The sequence below is a fragment of the Bubalus bubalis genome, chromosome 1 (genome assembly GCF_019923935.1).
Source record: "Bubalus bubalis isolate 160015118507 breed Murrah chromosome 1, NDDB_SH_1, whole genome shotgun sequence".
Lineage (NCBI taxonomy): Eukaryota > Metazoa > Chordata > Mammalia > Artiodactyla > Bovidae > Bubalus > Bubalus bubalis.
In genome coordinates this window covers 79,215,368-79,237,524 of record NC_059157.1, presented here as the reverse complement: position 1 = coordinate 79,237,524, position 22,157 = coordinate 79,215,368, and the positions used below count along the sequence as shown (strand labels likewise).

Here is a 22,157-nt window from a genome sequence, read left to right as displayed (position 1 = left end):
ACTTCTTATTTTTAGAAAGTCCTGGGTAACCCAGACAACTGATCACCTTGAAAAACTGGCTCTCCCTTCCTATGCCTAATTCCCATTCTTACAATTCAAATTTAACAATAATGATGTGAGTCCACAAAACTCTAGACACCCCACCTTTGAACTCTAATAAAGCCAGAGACCAAGTCTGTGTGCTTTCTCTCTTTCTAACTGTCACTTCTCTAGGTGGTCCTTTAGGATCTGTGAGTAGTAATTTTGTTCCTCAACATTCCCTGTTGGTTTTTTTTGCTGAAGTGCATCCAATGACCATATTAAGAACAAGGGCTGGTCCAGCCCTATCGGCCTCAGTGCAGGAAATGCCTGTAGCTGCTCTTAAAAGCAACAGGAGCTGAGCCAAGTGTCTCAAGCAGTCATAGCCAAAAGCATCACTATCAATAGGCTGGGACCAAAACAGTACCTCATCTCTAAATTTTTTGATATTGGTCATAGTTTTCTGATTGTAGATAATCTGATAATAGTTGATTTGGTAAATTTTTTTAAAAAATGTATTTTTAGAGAAAAAAATTTGCAGTGCCATTCTGAGGTAAAGAAAGTGAAAGTGAGGTCGCTCAGTCGTGTCCGACTCTTTGAGACCCCATGGACTGTAGCCCACCAGGTTCCTCCATCCATGGGATTCTCCAGGCAACAATACTGGAGTGGGTTGCCATTGCCTTCTCCAGGGATATCTTCCCCCAACCCAGGGATCAAACCCAGGTCTCCCGCATTGCAGGCAGATGCTTTAACCTCTGAGCCACCAAGGAAGCCCATTCTGAAGTAAGGTCCACTCCAATTACCTCGTTATAGTTAACAAATTGGTTGTGATTATAAGCAAAATTGTACAATTTTATTAACAAAAAATTATTATTCCATTTTTAAGTCTGATGTAAAATAAATCAATACTTGAACCAATAATTCATTTGGATTTTCACATGGATTGTATAAACGATGTCATCATCACTTTTAGGATTTTTTTTTCCTATCTAAAACATTGAAATGCATGAAGTATTTGAACAGGACAGGGAGTATATTAGGTATTTTATACCTTTTCTCCATATATGTCATTACATTTCTGCACCTGTAGTTTACTTACAGTCTTGTAGAGGCAGAGACAGATAAGTAGGCATTTAGGAGTTTTTCTGTCTTGGTAAGCACAAAGACTTCAATTTTGAATTCTACTTTTAAAAATCATGATAAATAGACATAATCACTGATTTATCTCAGTATGTCTCATACATGTTTCCTGAATTTTCAATATCTTTATATCATGATCTGTAAATGAGGGTGCTGTTAAAGATTCCTAGATTATGAGATAGTTTATATAAAATTGAAAATATACTATATGATAAAAAATTTTAGGGCTTCCCTGGTGGCTCAATAGTGAGGATTCTGACTGCCAATACAGGAGACACAGGTTCCATCCCTGATCCAGGAAGATCCGACAGGTTGTGGAGCACCAAGCCCATGTGCCACAACTACTGAGCCTGTGCTCTATAGCCTGGGAACTGCAATGACTGAGCCCACTGCAACTACAGAAGTTCACATGCCCTAGAGTCCATGCTCTGCAACAAGAGAAAGTGAAAAAGTGAAGTTGCTCAGTCGTGTCTGACTCTTTGCGACCCCATAGACTGGAGCCTACCAGGCTCCTCTGTCCATGGGATTTTCCAGGCAATAGTACTGGAGTGGATTGCCATTTCCTTCTCCAGGGGATCTTCCCAACCCAGGGCTCAAACCTGGGTCTCCCGCATTGTAGACAGACGCTTTACTGTCTGAGCCACCAGGGAAGAGAAGCCACAGCAATAAAAAGCTCTTGTACTGCAACTAAAGTGTAGGCCCTGCTTGCTGGAACTAGAGAAAAGCCTGCATGGCAAGGAAGATACAGCACAGCTAAAAATAAGTGAATAAATAAAGAAATTATTATAAAAATGTAAAAATGTTTTCAAAGTAAGCATACCATGCAAAAATAATATTAATTCTAGAAATCACATCAGGTCATTTGGAAGCATTTTATAAATGATCATATTTAACTCATCAAAGTTTATCTTGTTAAAAATTTATTAACGTGATAAGAAAACCCCAAATTCGTAAAAAAGTATATATGGATAGATGGATGGGTAGATAGATACAGATACAGATATAGAGGTATATATCTTCTAAATTAGTTGATAGGATTAATCAGGCCACTAGCCTTAAAAAGTAGCAAGTTCTATAAGCAGAAAATGTGCTATAGCAATGATGTTTTGTAATGAAAAATGTTTGAGAGATCTATAAAATGTTCAGATTTTAGATATACAATATAAATCAAAAATATTATGAACTTCATAGACAATTTGTTAATTGCTATATTCAAAGATAGGTAAGTTCCATATGTTCTAGTGCCATTTTATTATTTGATTTTGACATAATTAAAAGTATGTTTGAAATTAAAATGCAATCGATGCACTAACACCAAATAATTTTGTCAAAACTAAAATTACTATAGGAAAAATACACAATTTCATTAATTGCATGATGCAAACATGAATATATTCATTTTACTTAAAAGAACTAAGCAATAATTGTCATACATTGAGTGCTGATTATGTTGCCAGAATTCTAGATATTATCCAGTCCTCAAGACAATCTGAGAATTGAATGTTTCTCATTTTTCTGATGAAAATGCAGGTGCTAAATTTGGTTCAACATCTATGACCAAAGACTGTGTAAACAGAAGAACTACAGCTCACACCTAAAGATGTCTCCTGGACTCACTTATTCTCTGTCTTTCCCATGTTTGGTAAAGTTTGCTCCTTTCTCTCTTTTAGCACACTTATTTGTAACAAGATATTGCTAATTGCCAGCTTTCTTCCCTATGGTTGAAGCTCTTCTTCCTGCACATAAGGATGCATTTCATGTACAAACTGAAGAGATGTGCAAATTCTCAAGGTTATAACTGACAATTTGAGTAGCTTATTTTGTTCTATTTTATCTTGATTTTTAATATAGCTGCAGCTATGATTCTTCATTTTTAAACTGGATGTTTATCATATAGAAGAAAACTCAGCAATGGCAGGGGTGGTGAAAGAGTAGAAATGGAGATATGAATGGTGATTTATTTGTGGTAACTTATTAAATATGTCTGTACAGATAGAGATAAATGTTACATTTATGAAATCTGAAGAAATGATATTTAAAGCTAATAAGATTCAATATAGTTAGTTTACTTAAGATTACTGAATGAGAGACAGGGATGAAGCAGATAAACTTTAAAAAAATTGACAAGCTGGAAATATTTAGTCCTTAGCTTTTCTTAGACAACGTATTTTTATTATGATATCTTTTAAATGATAATTTTGTAACATCTTTTGTCATTTTATAAATAAATGAATTCCACTAAAATATAATTGCATCTGAAAGCTCTAATTTAATAGGTAATACACGGCTGAGTGAATATCATATAACTTCTAAGCGACAGAGTACAAAAATCATAAAATATTTATATATTGACAGAATTCCCAAGTCCCTCAAATATGGACTAGAACATTAATCATGCTTAGTGACTTTCTTCAGTTCCCAGGTGTTTGCTGAAGTTAGCAAGGGAAAATAGACATTATACTAACATTTGATGTCAGTGTTACTATTTTTTTCTGTATAAAATAGATGCTATGAATTGCCTAACACATAAAATGTTTTCTTTTCACATATCTTGATGCCATTTGAAAAATGACGTTTCAACTGTTAAGTAAAGAAAGAGGGAATGGTGTGTGTGTGTGTGTGTCTTCTTTGAGGTTTATTTATTCATGTGTTCCTTGAAAGGAAAAATATTTTTTTTTATAATTTTTAAATTTCATGGTGTAAAGTTTACAAAACATCTTAGGAAATCTTTAAAAAATGAATTTACTTGAAAAAGCAGAAAACTGATTTCATTTTAGCAGGCTGATTAAAATGGAACCAGTAAGATTCACTTAAGATACATGTGCATAAATATAAAAAATTGTTGTTAAGCACTTCACTTTGAAATAAAATATTTTCTCTTATTTTCGCCTAATGTATATATACTCACAAAAGATATGATTGCCTTAAGTAATTAAGCCCAGGCACTGATTATTTGGGGGGAAATGCATTAATTTACTAGTGTTTTTATTTTTTTTATTTTTTATTTTTTTAATTTTATTTTATTTTTAAACTTATATGTTTAATATCCATAATTTTAGCCCTGGCATAGAGCTGTTTCTATAATATATATAACAGGTGTATGCTGCTGCTGCTACTGCTGCTAAGTCGCTTCAGTCGTGTCCGACTCGGTGCGACCCCATAGACAGCAGCCTACCAGGCTTCCAGTCCCTGGGATTCTCCAGGCAAGAACACCGGAGTGGGTTGCCATTTCCTTCTCCAATGCATGAAAGTGAAAAGTGAAAGTGAAAGTGAAGTCGCTCAGTCGTGTCCGACTCTAGCGACCCCATGGACTGCAGCCTACCAGGCTCCTCCGTCCATGGTATTTTCTAGGCAAAAGTGTTGGAGTGGGGTGCCATTGCCTTCTCCATAACAGGTGTATAGAACAGTCTTTTGGACTCTGTGGGAGAGGGAGAGGGTGGGATGATTTGGGAGAATGGCATTGAAACATGTATAATATCATATATGAAACAAGTCGCCAGTCCAGGTTCTATGCATGATACAGGATGCTTGGGGCTGGTGCGCTGGGACGACCCAGAGGAATGGTACAGGGAGAGAGGAGGGAGGAGCGTTCAGGATGGGGGACACGTGTATACCTGTATACACGTGTATATTCAAGTTGATGTTTGGCAAAACCAATACAATATTGTAAAGTTAAAAAAAAAACACACAGGTATTTGATAAATACTTATTGAAGAAGAAATTAATTAGGCTTTTTTTGTTATAAGTAGATCTTTTTAAAAAAATTAAACCAACATACCCTTTTCCATCAAAGTGATTTCTTTGTACACTTAGAACGTAACATTACCATGGAGATTTTGTGGGTAAGCAATAGCTACATTTCATCTGAATTACTGTTTGTAAAAATCTTTAGACAAACAATAAGTAAAGCAAAGTAGAACATAAGATATTTTACATTCCATATATTATCATAAAGTGTTTTTTTCTTCATTTTTATTGTTTTTCCACCTGTTTCATACACATTGTTATAAGAATGATCTTTAAGCTGTTCTACTTTTAGATTTAAATCAAATACAAGGTTTTTTTTTTAGTAAGACTAGATATTTTTAATGATTTTATTGTTATCACCATCAAGTTTTAGCTATCAATCTTGTGCCCTGCATAACAGAATAAACCTAATGAACACTTACCAGATACTAAAATATTTTTCTGGAAGAAGAGAAAAAATACTACAAACACTAAGTAAAAGCTAGCAGAAACTCAACATAATACTGAGAATTAATAAAAATTCTAAGAAACATAAGAAGTTTAATTGAATAATCTTTACAAGTGAAAACAATGTTAAGTGTATCCCTGATGAAACTTTAGATATATATTTTTGTAAAGTCCTTATGAGCTCAAATTAAATTGCTACATTTAACACATATTAGTACAGCCAACATGACATAAAACATGTATAAGCATGTGTAAGAGTAAATGACAGACTTAAAGAGGACACATTGTCTCTGAACATAGAAATAAAGTTTAAAACATGTATTTCTATAATGTGCTCAAAAATCTCAAAACACTTTTCATTTCTTCATTATCTAACAACCACAACTACTCAGAAATATTTTTTTATGTTTTTGAACCATGACATAATGATTTCTTTTTTTTTTTTTCTTTTTTTGCCCTTAAGAATTGCTTCAATATCTTTTTGCTTGCTGTGCTTCAGAAAAACATCTTATTAGTAATCAGACACCAGAAATTATTCCTAGAGCCAACCATCAATTCCTGTCATCCTGGGTAAGCCTAGAACATTTGCTTCTGGAACACTCTCTAATTACAAGAAATAGCTCCACTCAGCTAATCACTTTAGGATGATATATTAAATATTTACCTAAAAGTTCTATGTGGTAAATAACTTATAATGACCCGTCATGCTAATTTTAGAACAAACTCAACACCGCAGGCTTTTTAACCTAGTTGCGGAGAAATAAAAAATCATTAACACTAAAGTAGGGTCATAAAACAGCAAAAACTACCTCTGCATTTTTGAACATCTTATTTCTTTGCTGGTTTTTATAAGGTAAAGTACAAAAAAAAAAAAAAAGCTCCCATGTTCACATTTTAAATTGTCAGTGTTTCAGAGCTCCATATTTGTTTTACCTCTATTCTGAACATTTTCATGAATCATATGACACTAAGAAAAATGAAAATATACCATCTTGTCTCATATTTTATTACAATAACCCTAACTGACAGTAACTGACTTGATTTAATTATTCCTTATAATTAAGTAAAATTGCATCTCAGTTCTTCTACTCTAAAAAACAGTAAGCCCTGCAGATTTGTATTTAACGTGTTTTCTAGGCCATAACAGAGAAGCATACTGTACCTCTTACGTTGCTGGTTGTTGCAGATGTGGTTGGGCAGGTTGTTATGGCTACAGAGGCTGGGACTGTTGCAGTGGTTAGGGAGGGGAGGATAGTGGGAAGCAAGGTGTTGGGAACATCTGGTGAGTGGAAAAAACAAAATATAAACCAAAATCATATCATGCAAACAAAACAGAAACATAAATGATTCCAATTATAAATACATATATCGTCTTTAGGTTTAAATTTAACAGGCTTAAACAGATTATCTGGTACAAAGCTCCTTGTACCACGCAGTTCTTGTCATTTTTTGTTCACTTATTTTTCATGCTCTTACACGAAGCCAAAACCTGGAGCAATGTTTGAGGATAAGCAGATTGCTTGCAATATTTTGAGTGAAATTTAAAATGACAAGAATTCATTTGTTCACTGAGTCATTTAAAATGTTTGACATGCAGTAGCAAAATACAGATAGGTAAAACAAAAATTGACATGCTTTGTCAAAGAAGTAAACAAAGAAACAACACAACAGAAAATATACACAAATAACACCACCATATAAGATTAAAGAAACGTTAACGATGGATGAGTATATGCATGTTAAATACTTTTTGATATTTTTAGGCAAACAATGATAGGAAATAGGGTGAAAGCAATCTTTAGACACAAAAAAGAAGCCAACTGTTATTATTATTACTATTATTTTGCTTTTCCTTTTCTCACAAATGGTGTTAATGTACAGCTTAGAATCTTGCAATTCTTACCCTGATTAGCTGGTAACGCCTTCTAACAATTTTTCAGTACATAGGAGTCTTTAACAAGTATTGGGTCAACTAGCATGGAACTCAATATCTGAAATGTTTATGATTCATATTATTTGGCATACCTAGGAGAAGTTATTGAACATAGATTTGAACCATAATAGTCAACCCCTAGTCCATAAATAGTCAAAGCTGGCAAAAGTTGACAGTAGATTCAAGACAGAGGACATAATAAACTTAAAAAAATAGCTCAGAGTTTACAAGATTTTCCTTCCTTTCACTCAAAAGCAGCTGAAATTTGGAAAAGCAGCATAAACACTGAAACAATATAGCCAGTGTCAACCAATGAGAATTTCAGTAAGATCCAGAGAGTCAACTCTTGTCTCAGATGTATAGGCATATAATTTACACAGTGAGGAAATGAGAAACAGTTCACAAATTACATGTAATTACTGTGCTGGGGTTTGATTTCACATGTTTGTTACACAGCCTCTATATATTCAGAGCATTTGACAGATTATTTTGCTATTAAAAGGCTTCCTGTCATTCCCTCAGTTAAAGTCTGTGAGTCACACCAAAATTTTTCTAGTTCCTTACTTCTGATAAATAGCCCTACTCAATCCTCAGACTTTAACCTGCTGAATTGTCTAAGCTGGAGACATCAGAAAACAGCATGAGATAACTCTTTTATCTTTGGTAGTGATGTTTACACCTGTTTTTCAACAGGGAAAATACTTGCTGGCCAGTCAAATTAAGAAAATAACCTTCTGAAAATCCAGTGGTGCTACATTAGTCACTAGAGAAAATGGGTATTGCCTGGAGTGCAATTACTATGATCATAAAGTAGAATTGACTTTAACAACATTATGAATGAATAAATACTATGTATACATGCACGGTCATCTCTTGTTTAATAATTTCTGTTATACCTTCTTATTTTCATTATAAGCCTTCCTAAATAGGGTAGGCATGCTGGAGATAAATGAAAGACATTTTCTAAATTAAAAAAAAAAAAGTGTAATTTGAACTTTTACAAATATTAAAATTAGAAAATAATACACTTTTGTGAGTTAGCAAAATCATTTGCTCATTAGGATCTCCAAATATATGTATTTAATTAGTGTAAAGGGAAATATCTTCCAGGGCTATCAAATATAGGAATATACAATAATATTAGTCCCTTAAAACTCAGTGGAAAAAACTTGATATTACCAAACTATCACAGATTATAAAATATTGGATTATTTGCTATCATGCACTGGAGTGAAGAAAATTGCGTTGGCTCTGAAAAGCAGTTTTTTCAAAATCATCAATATCATTTGATTCTCAGATGGAAATAACAGGATTTGGTGTTTTTATTTATTTATTTGTTTAGCAAGAAATCTCACATTGTTTAGATTTCTTTACCTTACTGTGTATTAACAAAGATGAGCAATAACTAACTCTGATTTGTTTTGGAGACAATCTGTATATTTTCATGAGCATTCTTTTATAAACCAAGCAATATTCTATTTTCCATGGGGAGATGCATGATATATAGGGGCTTCCACCCCCATGTTAATATTCAAAAAATATAAAAACAGTGGATAGTTTTAATAATTGCTAATCTACTTTAAGAGACCTGCCCTAGAGTCTTTTACAATGTCCACCACTAGCCATTATAGACTCACAATCTGACTCTTGCTTATCTGATCATCATTTTCTCTCATCTTCTACCCTTGACTTCAGTTCAGTTCAGTTCAGTCGCTCAGTCGTGTCTAACTGTTTGTGACCCCATGAATTGCAGCACGCCAGGCCTCCCTGTCCATCACTAACTCCCAGAGTTCACTCAAACTCATGTCCATCAAGTCGGTGATGCCATCCAGCTATCTCATCCTCTGTCGTCCCCTTCTCCTCCTGCCCCCAATCCCTCCCAGCATCAGAGTCTTTTCCAATGAGTCAACTTTTCGCATGAGGTGGCCAAAGTATTGCAGTTTCAGCTTTAGCATCAGTCCTTCCAATGAATACCCAGAACTGCTCTCCTTTAGAATGGACTGGTTGGATCTTCTTGCAGTCCAAGGGACTCTCAAGAGTCTTCTTCAACACCACAGTGCAAAAGCATAAATTCTTCAGCACTCAGCTTTCTTCACAGTCCAACTTTCACATCCATACATGACCACTGGAAAAACCATAGCCTTGACTAGATGGACCTTTGTTGGCAAAGTAATATCTCTGCTTTTGAACATGTTATCTAGATTGGTCATAACTTTCCTTCCAAGGAGTAAGCGTCTTTTAATTTCATGGCTGCAATCACCATCTGCAGTGATTTTGGAGCCCCAAAAAATAAAGTCTGGAACTGTTTCCACTGTTTCCCCATCTATTTCCCATGAAGTGATGGGACCAAATGCCATGATCTTAGTTTTCTGAATGTTTAGCTTTAAGCCCACATTTTCACTCTCCGCTTTCACTTTCATCAAGAAACTTTTTACTTCCTCTTCACTTTCTGTCATAAGGGTGGTGTCATCTGCATATCTGACTTCATATGCACCTAAAAAGAAACTGGAAGAAAGCAATTGATGGGAAGCACCTTGGCTCATATGACAGCTGGGTCAAGAAAATGACTTGTCAAATAACAAATCTCTCCCAGTCACTCTTACATATTTTTAATCACTAGTAACATTATTTCATTATTGAACTGTATGAAAAGGCAAAATAATAGGATACTGAAAGAGGAATTCCCCAGGTCGGTAAGTGCCCAATATGTACTAGAGATCAGTGGAGAAATAACTCCAGAAAGAATGAAGGGATGGACCCAAAGCAAAAACAATACCCAGTTGTGGATGTGACTGGTGATAGAAGTGAGGTCCGATGATGTAAAAAGCAATATTGTATAGGAACCTGGAATGTTAGGTCCATGAATCAAGGCAAGTTGGAAGTGGTCAAACAGGAGATGCAAGAGTGAATGTCGACATTCTAGGAATTAGTGAACTAAAATGGACTGAAATGGGTGAATTTAACTCAGATGACAATTATATCTACTACTGTGAGCAGGAATCCCTTAGGAGAAATGGAGTAGCCATCATGGTCAACAAAAGAGTCCAAAATTCAGTACTTAGATGCAATCTCAAAAACTACAGAATGATCTCTGTTCATTTCCAAGGCAAACCCAAGCCTATGCCCCAACCAGTAATGCTGAAGAAGCTGAAGTTGAACGGTTCTATGAACACCTACAAGAGCTTTTACAACTAACATCCAAAAAAGATGTCCTTTTCATTATAGGCGACTGGAATGCAAAAGTAGGAAGTCAAGAAACACCTGGAGTAACAGGCAAATTTAGCCTTGGAATACGGAATGAAGCAGGGCAAAGGCTAATAGAGTTTTGCCAAGAAAATGCACTAGTCATAGCAAACACCCTCTTCCAACAACACAAGAGAAGACTCTACACAAGGACATCACCAGATGGTCAACACTGAAATCAGATTGATTATATTCTTTGCAGCCAAGATGGAAAAGCTCTATACAGTCAGCAAAAACAAGATCAGGAGCTGACTATGGCTCAAATCATGAACTCCTTATTGCCAAATTCAGACTTAAATTGAAGAAAGTGGGGAAAACCACTAGACCATTCAGGTATGACCTAAATTAAATCCCTTATGATTATACAGTGGAAGTGAGAAATAGATTTAAGGGACTAGATCTGATCGACAGAGTGCCTGATGAACTATGGACAGAGGTTCGTGACATTGTACAGGAGACACGGATCAAGACCATCCCCACCAAAAAAAGAAATGCAAAAAAGCAAAATGGCTGTCTGGGGAGGCCTTACAAATATCTGTGAAAAGAAGAGAAGTGAAAAGCAAAGGAGAAAAGGAAAGATATAAGCATCTGAATGCAGAGTGCCACAGAATAGCAAGGAGAGATAAGAAAGCCTTCCTCAGTGATCAATGCAAAAAAATAGAGGAAAACAATAGAATGAGAAAGACTAGAGATCTCTTCAAGAAAATTAGAGATACCAAGGAAAATTTCATGCAAAGATGGGCTCAATAAAGGATAGAAATGGTATGGACCTAACAGAAGCAGAAGATACTAAGATGAGGTGGCGAGAATACACAGAAGAACCGTACAAAAAAGATCTTCATGACCAAGATAATCACAATGGTGTGATCACTGACCTAGAGCCAGACATCCTGGAATGTGAAGTCAAGTGGGCCTTACAAAGCGTCACTACGAACAAAGCTAGCGGAGGTGACGGAATTCCAGTTGAGCTATTTCAAATCCTGAAACATGATGCTGTGAAAGCACTGCACTCAATATGCCAGCAAATTTGGAAAACTCAGCAGTGGCCACAGGACTGGAAAAGGTCACTTTTCATTCAAGTCCCAAAGAAAAGCAATGCCAAAGAATGTTCAAACTACCACACAATTGCACTCATCTCACACGCTAGTAAAGTAATGCTCAAAATTCTCCAAGCCAGGCTTCAGCAATATGTGAACCGTGAACTTCCAGATGTTCAAGCTGGTTTTAGAAAAGGCAGAAGAACCAGAGATCAAATTGCCAACATCCGCTGGATCATCGAAAAAGCAAGAGAGTTCCAGAAAGTGTATATTTCTGCTTTATTGACTATGCCAAAGCGTTTGACTGTGTGGATCACAATAAACTGTGGAAAATTCTGAAAGAGATAGGCATACCAGACCACCTGACCTGCCTCTTGAGAAATCTGTATGCAGGTAAGGAAGCAACAGTTAAAACTGGACATGGAACAACAGACTGGTTCCAAATAGGAAAAGGAGTTCGTCAAGGCTGTATTTTGTCACCCTGCTTATTTAACTTATATGCAGAGTACATCATGAGAAATGCTGGGCTGGAAGAAGCACAAGTTGGAATGAAGATTGCCAGGAGAAATATCAGTAACCTCAGATATGCAGATGACACCACCCTTATGGAAGAAAATGAAGAGGAACTAAAAAGCCTCTTGTTGAAAGTGAAAGAGGAGAGTGAAAATGTGGGCTTAAAGCTCAACATTCAGACAACAAAGATCATGGCATCTGGTCCCTCACTTCATGGCAAATAGATGGGGAAACAGTGGAAACAGTTCCAGACTTTATTTTTTGGGGCTCCAAAATCACTGCAGATGGTGATTGCAGCCATGAAATTAAAAGATGCTTACTCCTTGGAAGGAAAGTTATGACCAACCTAACTAGCATATTCAAATGCTGAGACATTACTTTGCCAACAAAGGTCCGTCTAGTTAAGGCTATGGTTTTTCCAGTAGTCATGCATGGATGTGAGAGTTGGACTGTGAAGAAAGCTGAGCACCAAAGAATTTATGCTTTTGCACTGTGGTGTTGGAGAAGACTCTTGAGAGTCCTTCGGACTGCAAGGAGATTCAGCCAGTCCATTCTAAAGGAGATCAGTTCTGGGTGTTCATTGGAGGACTGATGCTAAAGCTGAAACTCCTATACTTTGGCTACCTCATGCAAAGAGTTGTCTCTTTGGAAAAGACTCTGATGCTGGGAGGGATTGGGGGCAGGAGGAGAAGAGGACGACTAGGATGAGATGGCTGGATGGCATCACCGTCTCGATGCATATGGGTTTGAGTGAACTCTGGGAATTAGTGATGGACAGGGAGGCCTGGCGTGCTTGGATTCATGGGGTCGCAAAGAGTCGGACATGACTGAGCAACTGAACTGAACTGTCTAAACATTATTTCAGCTTACATGTTTGGAAACATTTTTGTTTTTGAAAAAAAGAAAAAATTGAGGGCTTCTTCATTCTGTTCTTTCTTCTCATCACATTGTGCATTAAATTATTTCAACTTTATTGTGAAATAGCAAACATTTAGTCTTAATATTCAATGCCAGGAGATTAATCAGAATCAACTACAACTCAACCATGTAAGATTAGCTGGAATTAGTTAGAATTCTCATAAAGACCAAGAGAATAGAGTGATATTTCTTGTACCTAAACTTTCTATTGCTATGATATTACTCATGTCAGTTTCACCCCTGGGCAATGAAGCATTGAATGGAAGAATTTTGCCTGCTTTACTTTTGGTACCTTGCACAATTTAGAAGGTCAGTAAAATTTTACTAAATGAATTTTTTCATAGCATTATAAGCACATAATTTATTTTAGGGGATCTAGAAAAGTCCACTTTTTGACTAGTTAATATAAAACTAAAATATTTCATTACTACTGATCACAAATAGTTCTCTGTCCTTACTACATACAGAAACTTTTTATTTTCTGAAGCACACATTTTCAAGACAACCTAAAACTACTACAATCTAAAACTTCTTTCAGTAGATATCCTTGCTAACAAAATGAGAACTTCTCTGGTGACTCAGTGGTAAAGAATCCACCTGCCAATGCAGGAGATGCAGGTTTGACTCCTGGGTCAAGAAGATCCCCTGGAGAAGAAAATGGTAATCCACTCCACAATTCTCCCCTGGAAAATTCCACAGACAGAGGAGCCTGGTGGGTTATAGTCCATGGGGCCGCAAAGAGTCTCACAAGACTTAGTGACTAAGCAACAACAACAACAAACAACAAAACAAACTGAGTCTTTGCCTACATATTCTGCTACTCTGAAAGCTGTGTGAGCCTGACCTGAGTTTCATGCATGCCCCATCTTCTTAGGAACTCCCTCCATTTTTACCTGATTTGAGACTTTCCAAGAAAGGGAAAGGCTAGGAGGGACCACTGAGTAACTCATTGTGATCAGCGGTAAATGATCAAAGCAAAATTGTGAGTTATCTATTACTATCCCCACTTAATGGATGAGAAGACTTTGAAATAGTTTCCTTGCCTTGAAAATTACACATACATATGCTATATTATAGAGAGAATTTTCTTAAATATATAAGTATACTGGAGAGACAAATTTCTCTAACATTTCCATTTCGAGATGATTTATTTTATCTGCCTGACTATAACTTCTATCAAAGCAGAAATTAGTAAAATTCTAAGCTGTCTTACTAAGTCCAAACACCTACCTCTCTAGTTTTTACCCCTACAAGTGAGCACCAACATTTGGCATCATTCAGCAATTATTTTAAAGGTTTTGGCCTTTTATTTAAACATTGATAAAAACATTGATAATGAGAATGAGGGGGCTTCCCTGGTGGCTCAGATGGTAAAGCGTCTGCCTGCAATGCGGGAGACCTGGGTTCGGGAAGATCCCTTGGAGAAGGAAATGGCAACCCACTCCAGTACTCTTGCCTGGAAAATTCCATGGACAGAGGAGCCTTGTAAGCTATAGTGCATGGGGTCGCAAAGAGTCGGGCACAACTGAGCGACTTCACTTCACTTCACTTCAGTGAGAATGAAGCTATATTTCCATAAGGAAATACAAAATTGGAAACACAAGTAATTGTCCTTAACCTTATTTTTGAGGTATCTAGAATCTTGTATATTTTAAAACCATTATGCTATTAATATAAAGCATACTCAACCAAATATAGCACAGGATAAAAAATGAAGATCACTTTTCCTTTTCTACAACACATTCATTTTTTATCTCTTTGTTGAAAAAAAATACACTATGTAGAATAAAAATATACTGATTCATATGCAGAAGAATTACAAATGTGCCCATATATAATAAAAGTAACTTAATCCTGGTTCAACATCAATTTATTAATTCTGTTCATAAAGCCACATAATCTGCAGTCATATTAATATTATAAGTAATCTGCTAAATATGACATCAATTTAGATGATTTTGCCTTACATGTTCACATCCTATGATTAAATAGTATTTAAATGGACACAAAAATAGCTATAAATAAAAAACAGAAAAAATCAATTGTGTGTAATTTATGGATATTAACATTCAGAAATGGCAGCTATCTAATAGATTAGTCAATTAACTACATGATATTTCATCTCTGTTTTCTACAATACAAAGACTGGCTCAAATTTTTCATTGTCATTTTCCTTGGAGAGCATGTTAATCTAATTAAATATTGTTGAATTTGCCTGGGGAAAAAAAAATGGCTAAGAAGTTCAGCATTTATAATTTACAAAAGAAATTTACTGTATTATATAATATATTTTCTAGATATTAACATGTAAATGATGAGCTAATAACTGATAAAATATGTAGTGGATGAAAAAAGGTATCTTCAGAAATGAACAAAGTGAAAATAATTAGATTTTGTTTATTTTTGTTTAGATCTGATCAGAGAAATTAGTATATAGACATAATTTAAAACCAAAAAGAGAAATTCCAATAAAGTTCTTCAAAATCAGAAATAATAAAACTTCTTTTAGTTAGTAAGAAATTTGAATGTGAAACAATAATAGCTTCAAGTAGCTAAAAATTGTTATCACACTATATATAAATGTGTAACACCGATTTCTCTAAAATTGTGATTAAGTGTTTAAATCTTTTCCTAGCAGATTAAATCTTAGGGATCTACTCATTTACCATATACTAATATGGATAAAACTTGCTAAAATAATTTTGTGGTTTAAATAAGATATTTAAATGAATTCATAGAGGTCCATGATTCATTATTTATTATTTATTAGTAACATGTTATTGTTTTAGAAAACTATAGTAGCCATAATAAAATCAGGAATTTCCTTTAAAGCAAAAATTTGAGAATTTGTATTGATGGGGAGCTGAGAAAAATAAAGATCCAAGGCATGAAAATATTTGCCTGTAGTTTTACCTACATATAAGAGGTAAATTAAAATAAATTACAATTTTCATCTTACTTATAACATATATAATGTGTTACCCTAACATATAAGGAAAATTCAGGAATATTTCAATAATGTCAGACAAAACCCCAAATCTAGTCAATTGCACAATTGTGTATTATGAAGACAAAGTCTGAGTTGGCTGCAAAAGTTAATCATGTGAGTGAATATTGAGTACAAATAAATGCAGTGTAAATACTGTGGGTTACTTCTATAAGAATCTATTCACTTGCAGAAACACAATTTCTACTCATACAACAAAGCTAGTGAATCAGGAAACTAAAATCTGTGTTCCCGGGGACCATGGCTAAACTTTGCTTTGACACTTCATCAGTCCATCATGTCTCCTGCTTAACCTCTATGATTCTCATGTGAACTCCAAACTATACCCACTTGAGTTGCCTCAGTCTTAAAGTTTTCTGCTACAACAGGGGCTAGAGTTATATACAAGCCAGCACATGTATGCTTGGCTTCTTTTCTTTATTTCTTATAATGCCAGTTAGCTTAAACAGAAAAGCCAAAGTCTGGAATACAAGACATCTGCCCTGACACAAGTCATTTCCCCAAATTGTAGACTCAGCTCTTTCTGTTCTCTTTGTTGCATGTTCTCAGAGTTACATCCTGTTTCACATTACTTTTCTCTTTCATGTTTAATATCTTCCCTCAATGTGCTTTCAAGCACTTACGTGCACCTCTACACATGCTTATTTTACATATTGCCATGACACATGTATTTATGTACCTATGTTTCTAATAAACTGTAAGCTCAATCTTTAGAAATCAGCATGTTCTTGCTTTTAAAAATATAACTTTGCCTTGGTACAAATTTACTCTGATCCAACCCATCGGTATCACCCAGTCTTATCTTAAAGTTAGGACTTCCCTGGTGGCTCAGACGGTAAAGCGTCTGTCTACAATGCGGGAGAGCCGGGTTTCAGCCCTGGGTCGGGAATATCCCCTGGAGAAGGAAATGGAAATCCACTCCAGTACTATTGCCTGGAAAATCCCATGGACAGAGGAGCCTGGTAAGCTACAGTCTCTGGGGTCGCAAACAGTCCGACACGACTGAGCAACTTCACTTTCATCTTAAAGTAGCCTTCCTTTTTTGATGTGCCTAGTGAAATGTTACTCTCAACTTTCAGCTTTATTCCTACCTGCTGTGTAAAGACTTCCGTGATCAACTAAACCCCAACTGATTTCCTTTTTCTGAACACTTTTCATGCTTTCTGAGTTTATCTAATGTTCCTGCATTTTGTTACCTATACCCCTCTACCATAAAATTATGGGCTTCCCTAGTGGCTCAAATGGTAAAGAATCTGCCTGCAATGAGGAAGACCTGGATTCACTCCTGGTTTGGGAAGATCCCTTGGAGGAGGGCATGGCAACCCACTCCAGTATTCTTGCCTGAAAAATCCCATGGACACAGGACCCTGGTGTATTGCCATAACAATGTTGTTTACAATCATGACCACACTATTGTGACCCCACCCAGAGTTATGTGCCTCTCACTAGCTATATAGCTCTCTCTATCTTTCCTTTAGTGGAGAACATCTATCAAAATACATGAGTAATATTAAGGTAAAATTTTAAATTTCTTTTAATTAACATAGTCACTAATACACTCAACTATTCTCTTATTAATAATAAAGTTCACAGTAAACAGAATACATACCATAGCTCTTCATGAAACTAGTGGTTGAAATCTGGGAAGCTATCACATTTACTTGGCAATTAATGCATTACTAGTTTTTTGTTTTTTATTTATGAGTATAAAAGATGATAAGATAACAGAGGAAATAGGTATCAAATCCATGGTATATTTCAGTGCTTCCTTAGGGTACTTAGCTCTAGGCTTTGAATTTGACTGATAATTTATAAATAATGCATCTTTTGGTGGTAATAGCAATGTTGTCAGTACATAAGAAATGGCATCAATTTTAAAGACATGGATCAGTAATTGAGCCTTATACATGGTGAATCTCTGCAAAAAATTACCCCTCCTCCTCTTTTTACCATTCATGAAGTAATTTTTAGGAATTTCTGCTAAGAATCTTCCAGTCTAAAAAAATAAAATTCAGCATACTGAAGAATATTACATTCCAAATGCAGTTTTTCAATGTTTTTAAAAGTGTCAGAGCTCTAAATCATCATACTCAATTCAAAATAATAGAAAAAGGGTCCTTTTTCACATCCTAATGAAGGAATTCAAAAAATGCAACTGTATTTTGTTATTGGAGCTTATTAGAGCACAACAGATCCTGTATAACCTTGTCAAAATGAAATCACTTCCAACAAGCACTGTATACAATAAACTCCAGAGTATTACAGCACCTTTTTCCCAATAACGAGCTTTTCAGGTTAAAGGTATATTCTGTTCTCTACAAATGCAGTGTACAATAATTTCTAACTTGTCAACCTGTTTTGTTTTGTGGCAGTTTCTCTTTTTAAAAATGGCATTCTGGCCCATTCAGATTGGATTTTCGAAGCAAAATTAAGTCTAAAGAGTCCCAGAAGCCCAAGCTGCTTGTTTCCTCTCCAAGGACTAGTATTCAATAGGGAGAAAAACTGCTACCATTTAGTCTGGATTCCATGTGTCTACTTCCTTTCTACTTTCTGTCACTAACTCCCCTAGGTGGTCCTGGGATAATCAAGAGTGAATCCAAACCAAGATTTATTATTGGAGATATGGAAGATCATTAGTGGAATATTGTTGGCCAGAACTCGACATATTAATATAACAAGTATCTTTCTGATAGAAATTATTCACATTCCCTAATTTTAAAAATAATAAGGCATCTTAAACTTTACCAATAATTACCGTGCCATTGGAAGCAACTATAAGAGGAAAAGTTTACTGTATTTGCTTTTTTCGCCTGTGCAGAAGACATTTATTGTTCCAATTATGTTCAGCTACTTGTAACAGCCTATTTGGATTATAGCATAAGAATGGATAACAGCACCAAGGCTCTTACTTAAATGACAAACATCAGGTTGACAAGGCCTCAACAAGCCAGAGCTTGTCTCTTCCTCCAGAGCCATACGGTAATCTCATCTGCTTCATAAAAAAGAACCCTTTCAAAAATTAGATTTGAATGCATCCCTTTTCATTCCTCTGATAGCTTCAACTGGCCTCACATACTGAATGAAATCCTTATACAATTAAAAAAAAAAAAAGGCTGAAAAATGAAAACTACTGCAATTTTAAACTGTAGGTGGCAACTAAAAGTCTTATGTAATTATAAGAAAAGTTGATGAATAATATCAGTCTGTTATTGAAAAAAGTATACTTTTTTTCTTTAAAAATATTCTTTTACATTTCAAGCTGACAAAGGAAAGTGAAATTTAAAATGAAGGGAAAATTCCTTTGAAATGTATGTTTCTATATTATTTAGCCCCACCTATTTCCATACTGGGAGTTCTTTCCTAAAAGTACTTTGTGCTCACTCAGTTGTGTCCAACTCTTTGCGGCCCCATAAACTATAGCCCATAAAGCCTCTTTATCTATGGGATTTTCCAGGCAAGAATACAGGAGTGGGTTGCCATTTCCTTCTCCAGGATGTCAGTTTCCTTTGGGAGACTAGTAATGCTTCCCATTAGAAGAAAAAACTTAAATCAAATATAAATATACAACAAGGAGTGGTGTGATGTAAAAACGTAGTGCTTGAAAAATCAAGATGTTTTGATTTTTCATTTAGTTTCTGTGATAAAATAATAGAGACATTTTGCCTACAGTTTAATCCCTTCACACCTGTGCTTCTTCATCCAAAAAAGAGAGTTCAGATCTGGTCTTTTATATAAATCATTTTGGACCAAGTTTCTTTATTAGTGATGAGTAACAGTTGATTTTCTAAAAGCAAACATATTCACTCAGGAAATTTGTAGATGTGAAAAAATTGTGTATGACTTTAGGAGATTCATTCAGTCTCTAAAGATGGTACAGATTTAAAAATACAAAGAAGTTCAGTTCAGTTCAATCACTGAGTCATGTCCAACTCTTTGTGACCTCATGAACCACAACCTGCCAGGCCTCCCTGTCCATCACCAACTCCCGGAGTCCACCCAAATCCATGTCCATCGAGTCGGTGATGCCATCCAATCATCTCATCCTCTGTCCTCCCCTTCTCCTCTTGCCCTCAATCTTTCCCAGCATCAGGTTCTTCTCCAGTGAGTCAGCTCTTCGTCTCAGGTGGCCAAAGTATTTAAGTTTCAGCCTCAGCATCAGTCCTTCCAATGAAAACCCAGGACTAATCTCCTTTAGCATGGACTGGTTGGATGTCCTTGCAGTCCAAGGGACTCTCAAGAGTCTTCTTCAACAACACAGTTCAAAAACATCCATCCTTCTGCACTCAGCTTTCTTTATAGTCCAACTCTCACATCCATACATGAGCATTGGAAAACCATAGCCTTGACTAGATGGACCTTTGTTGACAAAGTAATGTCTCTGCTTTTTAATATGCTGTCTAGGTTGGTCATAACTTTCCTTCCAAGGAGTAAGCATCTTCTAATTTCATGGCTGCAATCACCATCTGCAGTGATTTTGGAGCCCCAAAAAATAAAGTCAGCTACTGTTTCCCCATCTATTTGCCATGAAGTGATGGGACCAGATGCCATGATCTTAGTTTTGTGAATGTTGAGCTTTAAGCCAACTTTTTCACTCTCCTCTTTCACTTTCATCAAAGGTTCTTTAGTTCTTCTTCACTTTCTGCCATAAGGATGGTGTCATCTGCATATCTGAGGTTATTGATATTTTTCCCAGAAATCTTGATTCCAGCTTGTGCTTCCTCCAGCCCAGCATTTCTCATGATGTATTCTGCATATAAGTTAGCTTCATATTGTAAATCATATCTCTCCCAACTTCAAGATAATCTTATGTGCGCTTTGAAAAATTAATGATAACATGAATGGAATACTAAGAAATGCTAAAATAAGTGAACTTTCAGGAGACAAAAATCACTCTTCACATCAAGACTCTTGTATTTAAATATGTCATGCTTATGACTAAAATCTCTCAAACTTTCTCTGCTTGGTCCTGTTTAGAAATGTTCATTTGCTATTATGCAAAGCATTTCTGTAACTCATACTAAGTTATATATATTATATAGTATATATATGTATGTGTGTGTGTATATATATATACACACACACACACACAGAGCTGCACCTCTGTTGGCTCAGGTGGCAAAGAATCTGCCTGCAATGCAGGAGACCCAGGTTTGATCCCTGGGTCAGGAAGATCCCTTGGAGAAGGGAATGACAACCCACAGCAGTATTCTTGCCTGTAGAATCCCATGGACAGAGGAGACTGGCAGACTACAGTCCATGAGGTCACAAAGAGTCAGACAAAACTGAGCAACTAACACACACACACACACACACACACACGTTACTATACATATTTCTCACCATGTAGAAATATTTCTAATTTTATCTTGATTCCTCTTCCTATTTAATACACAGATTCCATGAAAGAATAACTATGGGTTCTGGATCTTGAACCAAATATCCTTAAGGTGTAACTAAGTTGTGCTACTCTACTATGTTACTAACTTGTATAAGTCGAAAAATGTTGTCATTAAATTGGAGTTTATTTCGCAGCATTTATTTTGATGAATTCTAATTTTCACATACCTATTTGTTGTCTGATCAATGCTTACGGGTAATAAAATGAATGAGTTGGAAAACTCAGCAGTGGCCACAGGACTGGAAAAGGTCAGTTTTTATTCCATTCCCAAAGAAAGTCAATGACAAAGAATGCTCAAACTACGCAAATTACACTCATCTCACAAGCTGATCCCAGGGACGGCAGAACCTGGTGGGCTGCCGTCTATGGGGTCGCACAGAATTGGACACGACTGAAGCGATTTAGCAGCAGCAGCAGCAGCAGCAGCACACGTTAGTAAAGTAATGCTCAAAATTCTCCAAGCCAGGCTTCAGCAATACGTGAACTGTGAACTTCCAGATGTTCAAGCTGATTTTAGAAAAGGCAGAGGAACCAGAGATCAAATTTTGGCAACATCCGCTGGATCAAAAAAGCAAGAGAGTTCCAGAAAAACATCTATTTCTGCTTTCTTGGCTATGCTAAAGCCTTTGACTGTGTGGATCACAATAAACTGTGAAAAATTCTGAAAGAGATGGGCATACCAGACCACCTGACCTGCCTCTTGAGAAACCTATATGCAGGTCAGGAAGCAGCAGTTAGAAGTGATCATGGAACAAC

General features: G+C 35.9%; 1 protein-coding gene across 4 annotated transcripts in view; it reads right to left on the bottom strand.

Moving 5' to 3' along the window:
• CADM2 (cell adhesion molecule 2) overlaps nt 1-22,157 on the bottom strand; it is a 1,267,507-nt gene that overhangs the window by 80,089 nt on the left and 1,165,261 nt on the right. For 3 of the 4 annotated variants that reach the window (XM_025278923.3, XM_025278929.3, XM_044940125.2), the window contains one exon: nt 6,515-6,631. The exons of the other annotated variant lie outside the window; for it this stretch is intronic. In XM_025278923.3, coding sequence (XP_025134708.1) covers nt 6,515-6,631 — 117 coding nt within the window. The remainder of the gene's footprint in view (nt 1-6,514; nt 6,632-22,157) is intronic. 4 annotated transcript variants of the gene reach the window in all.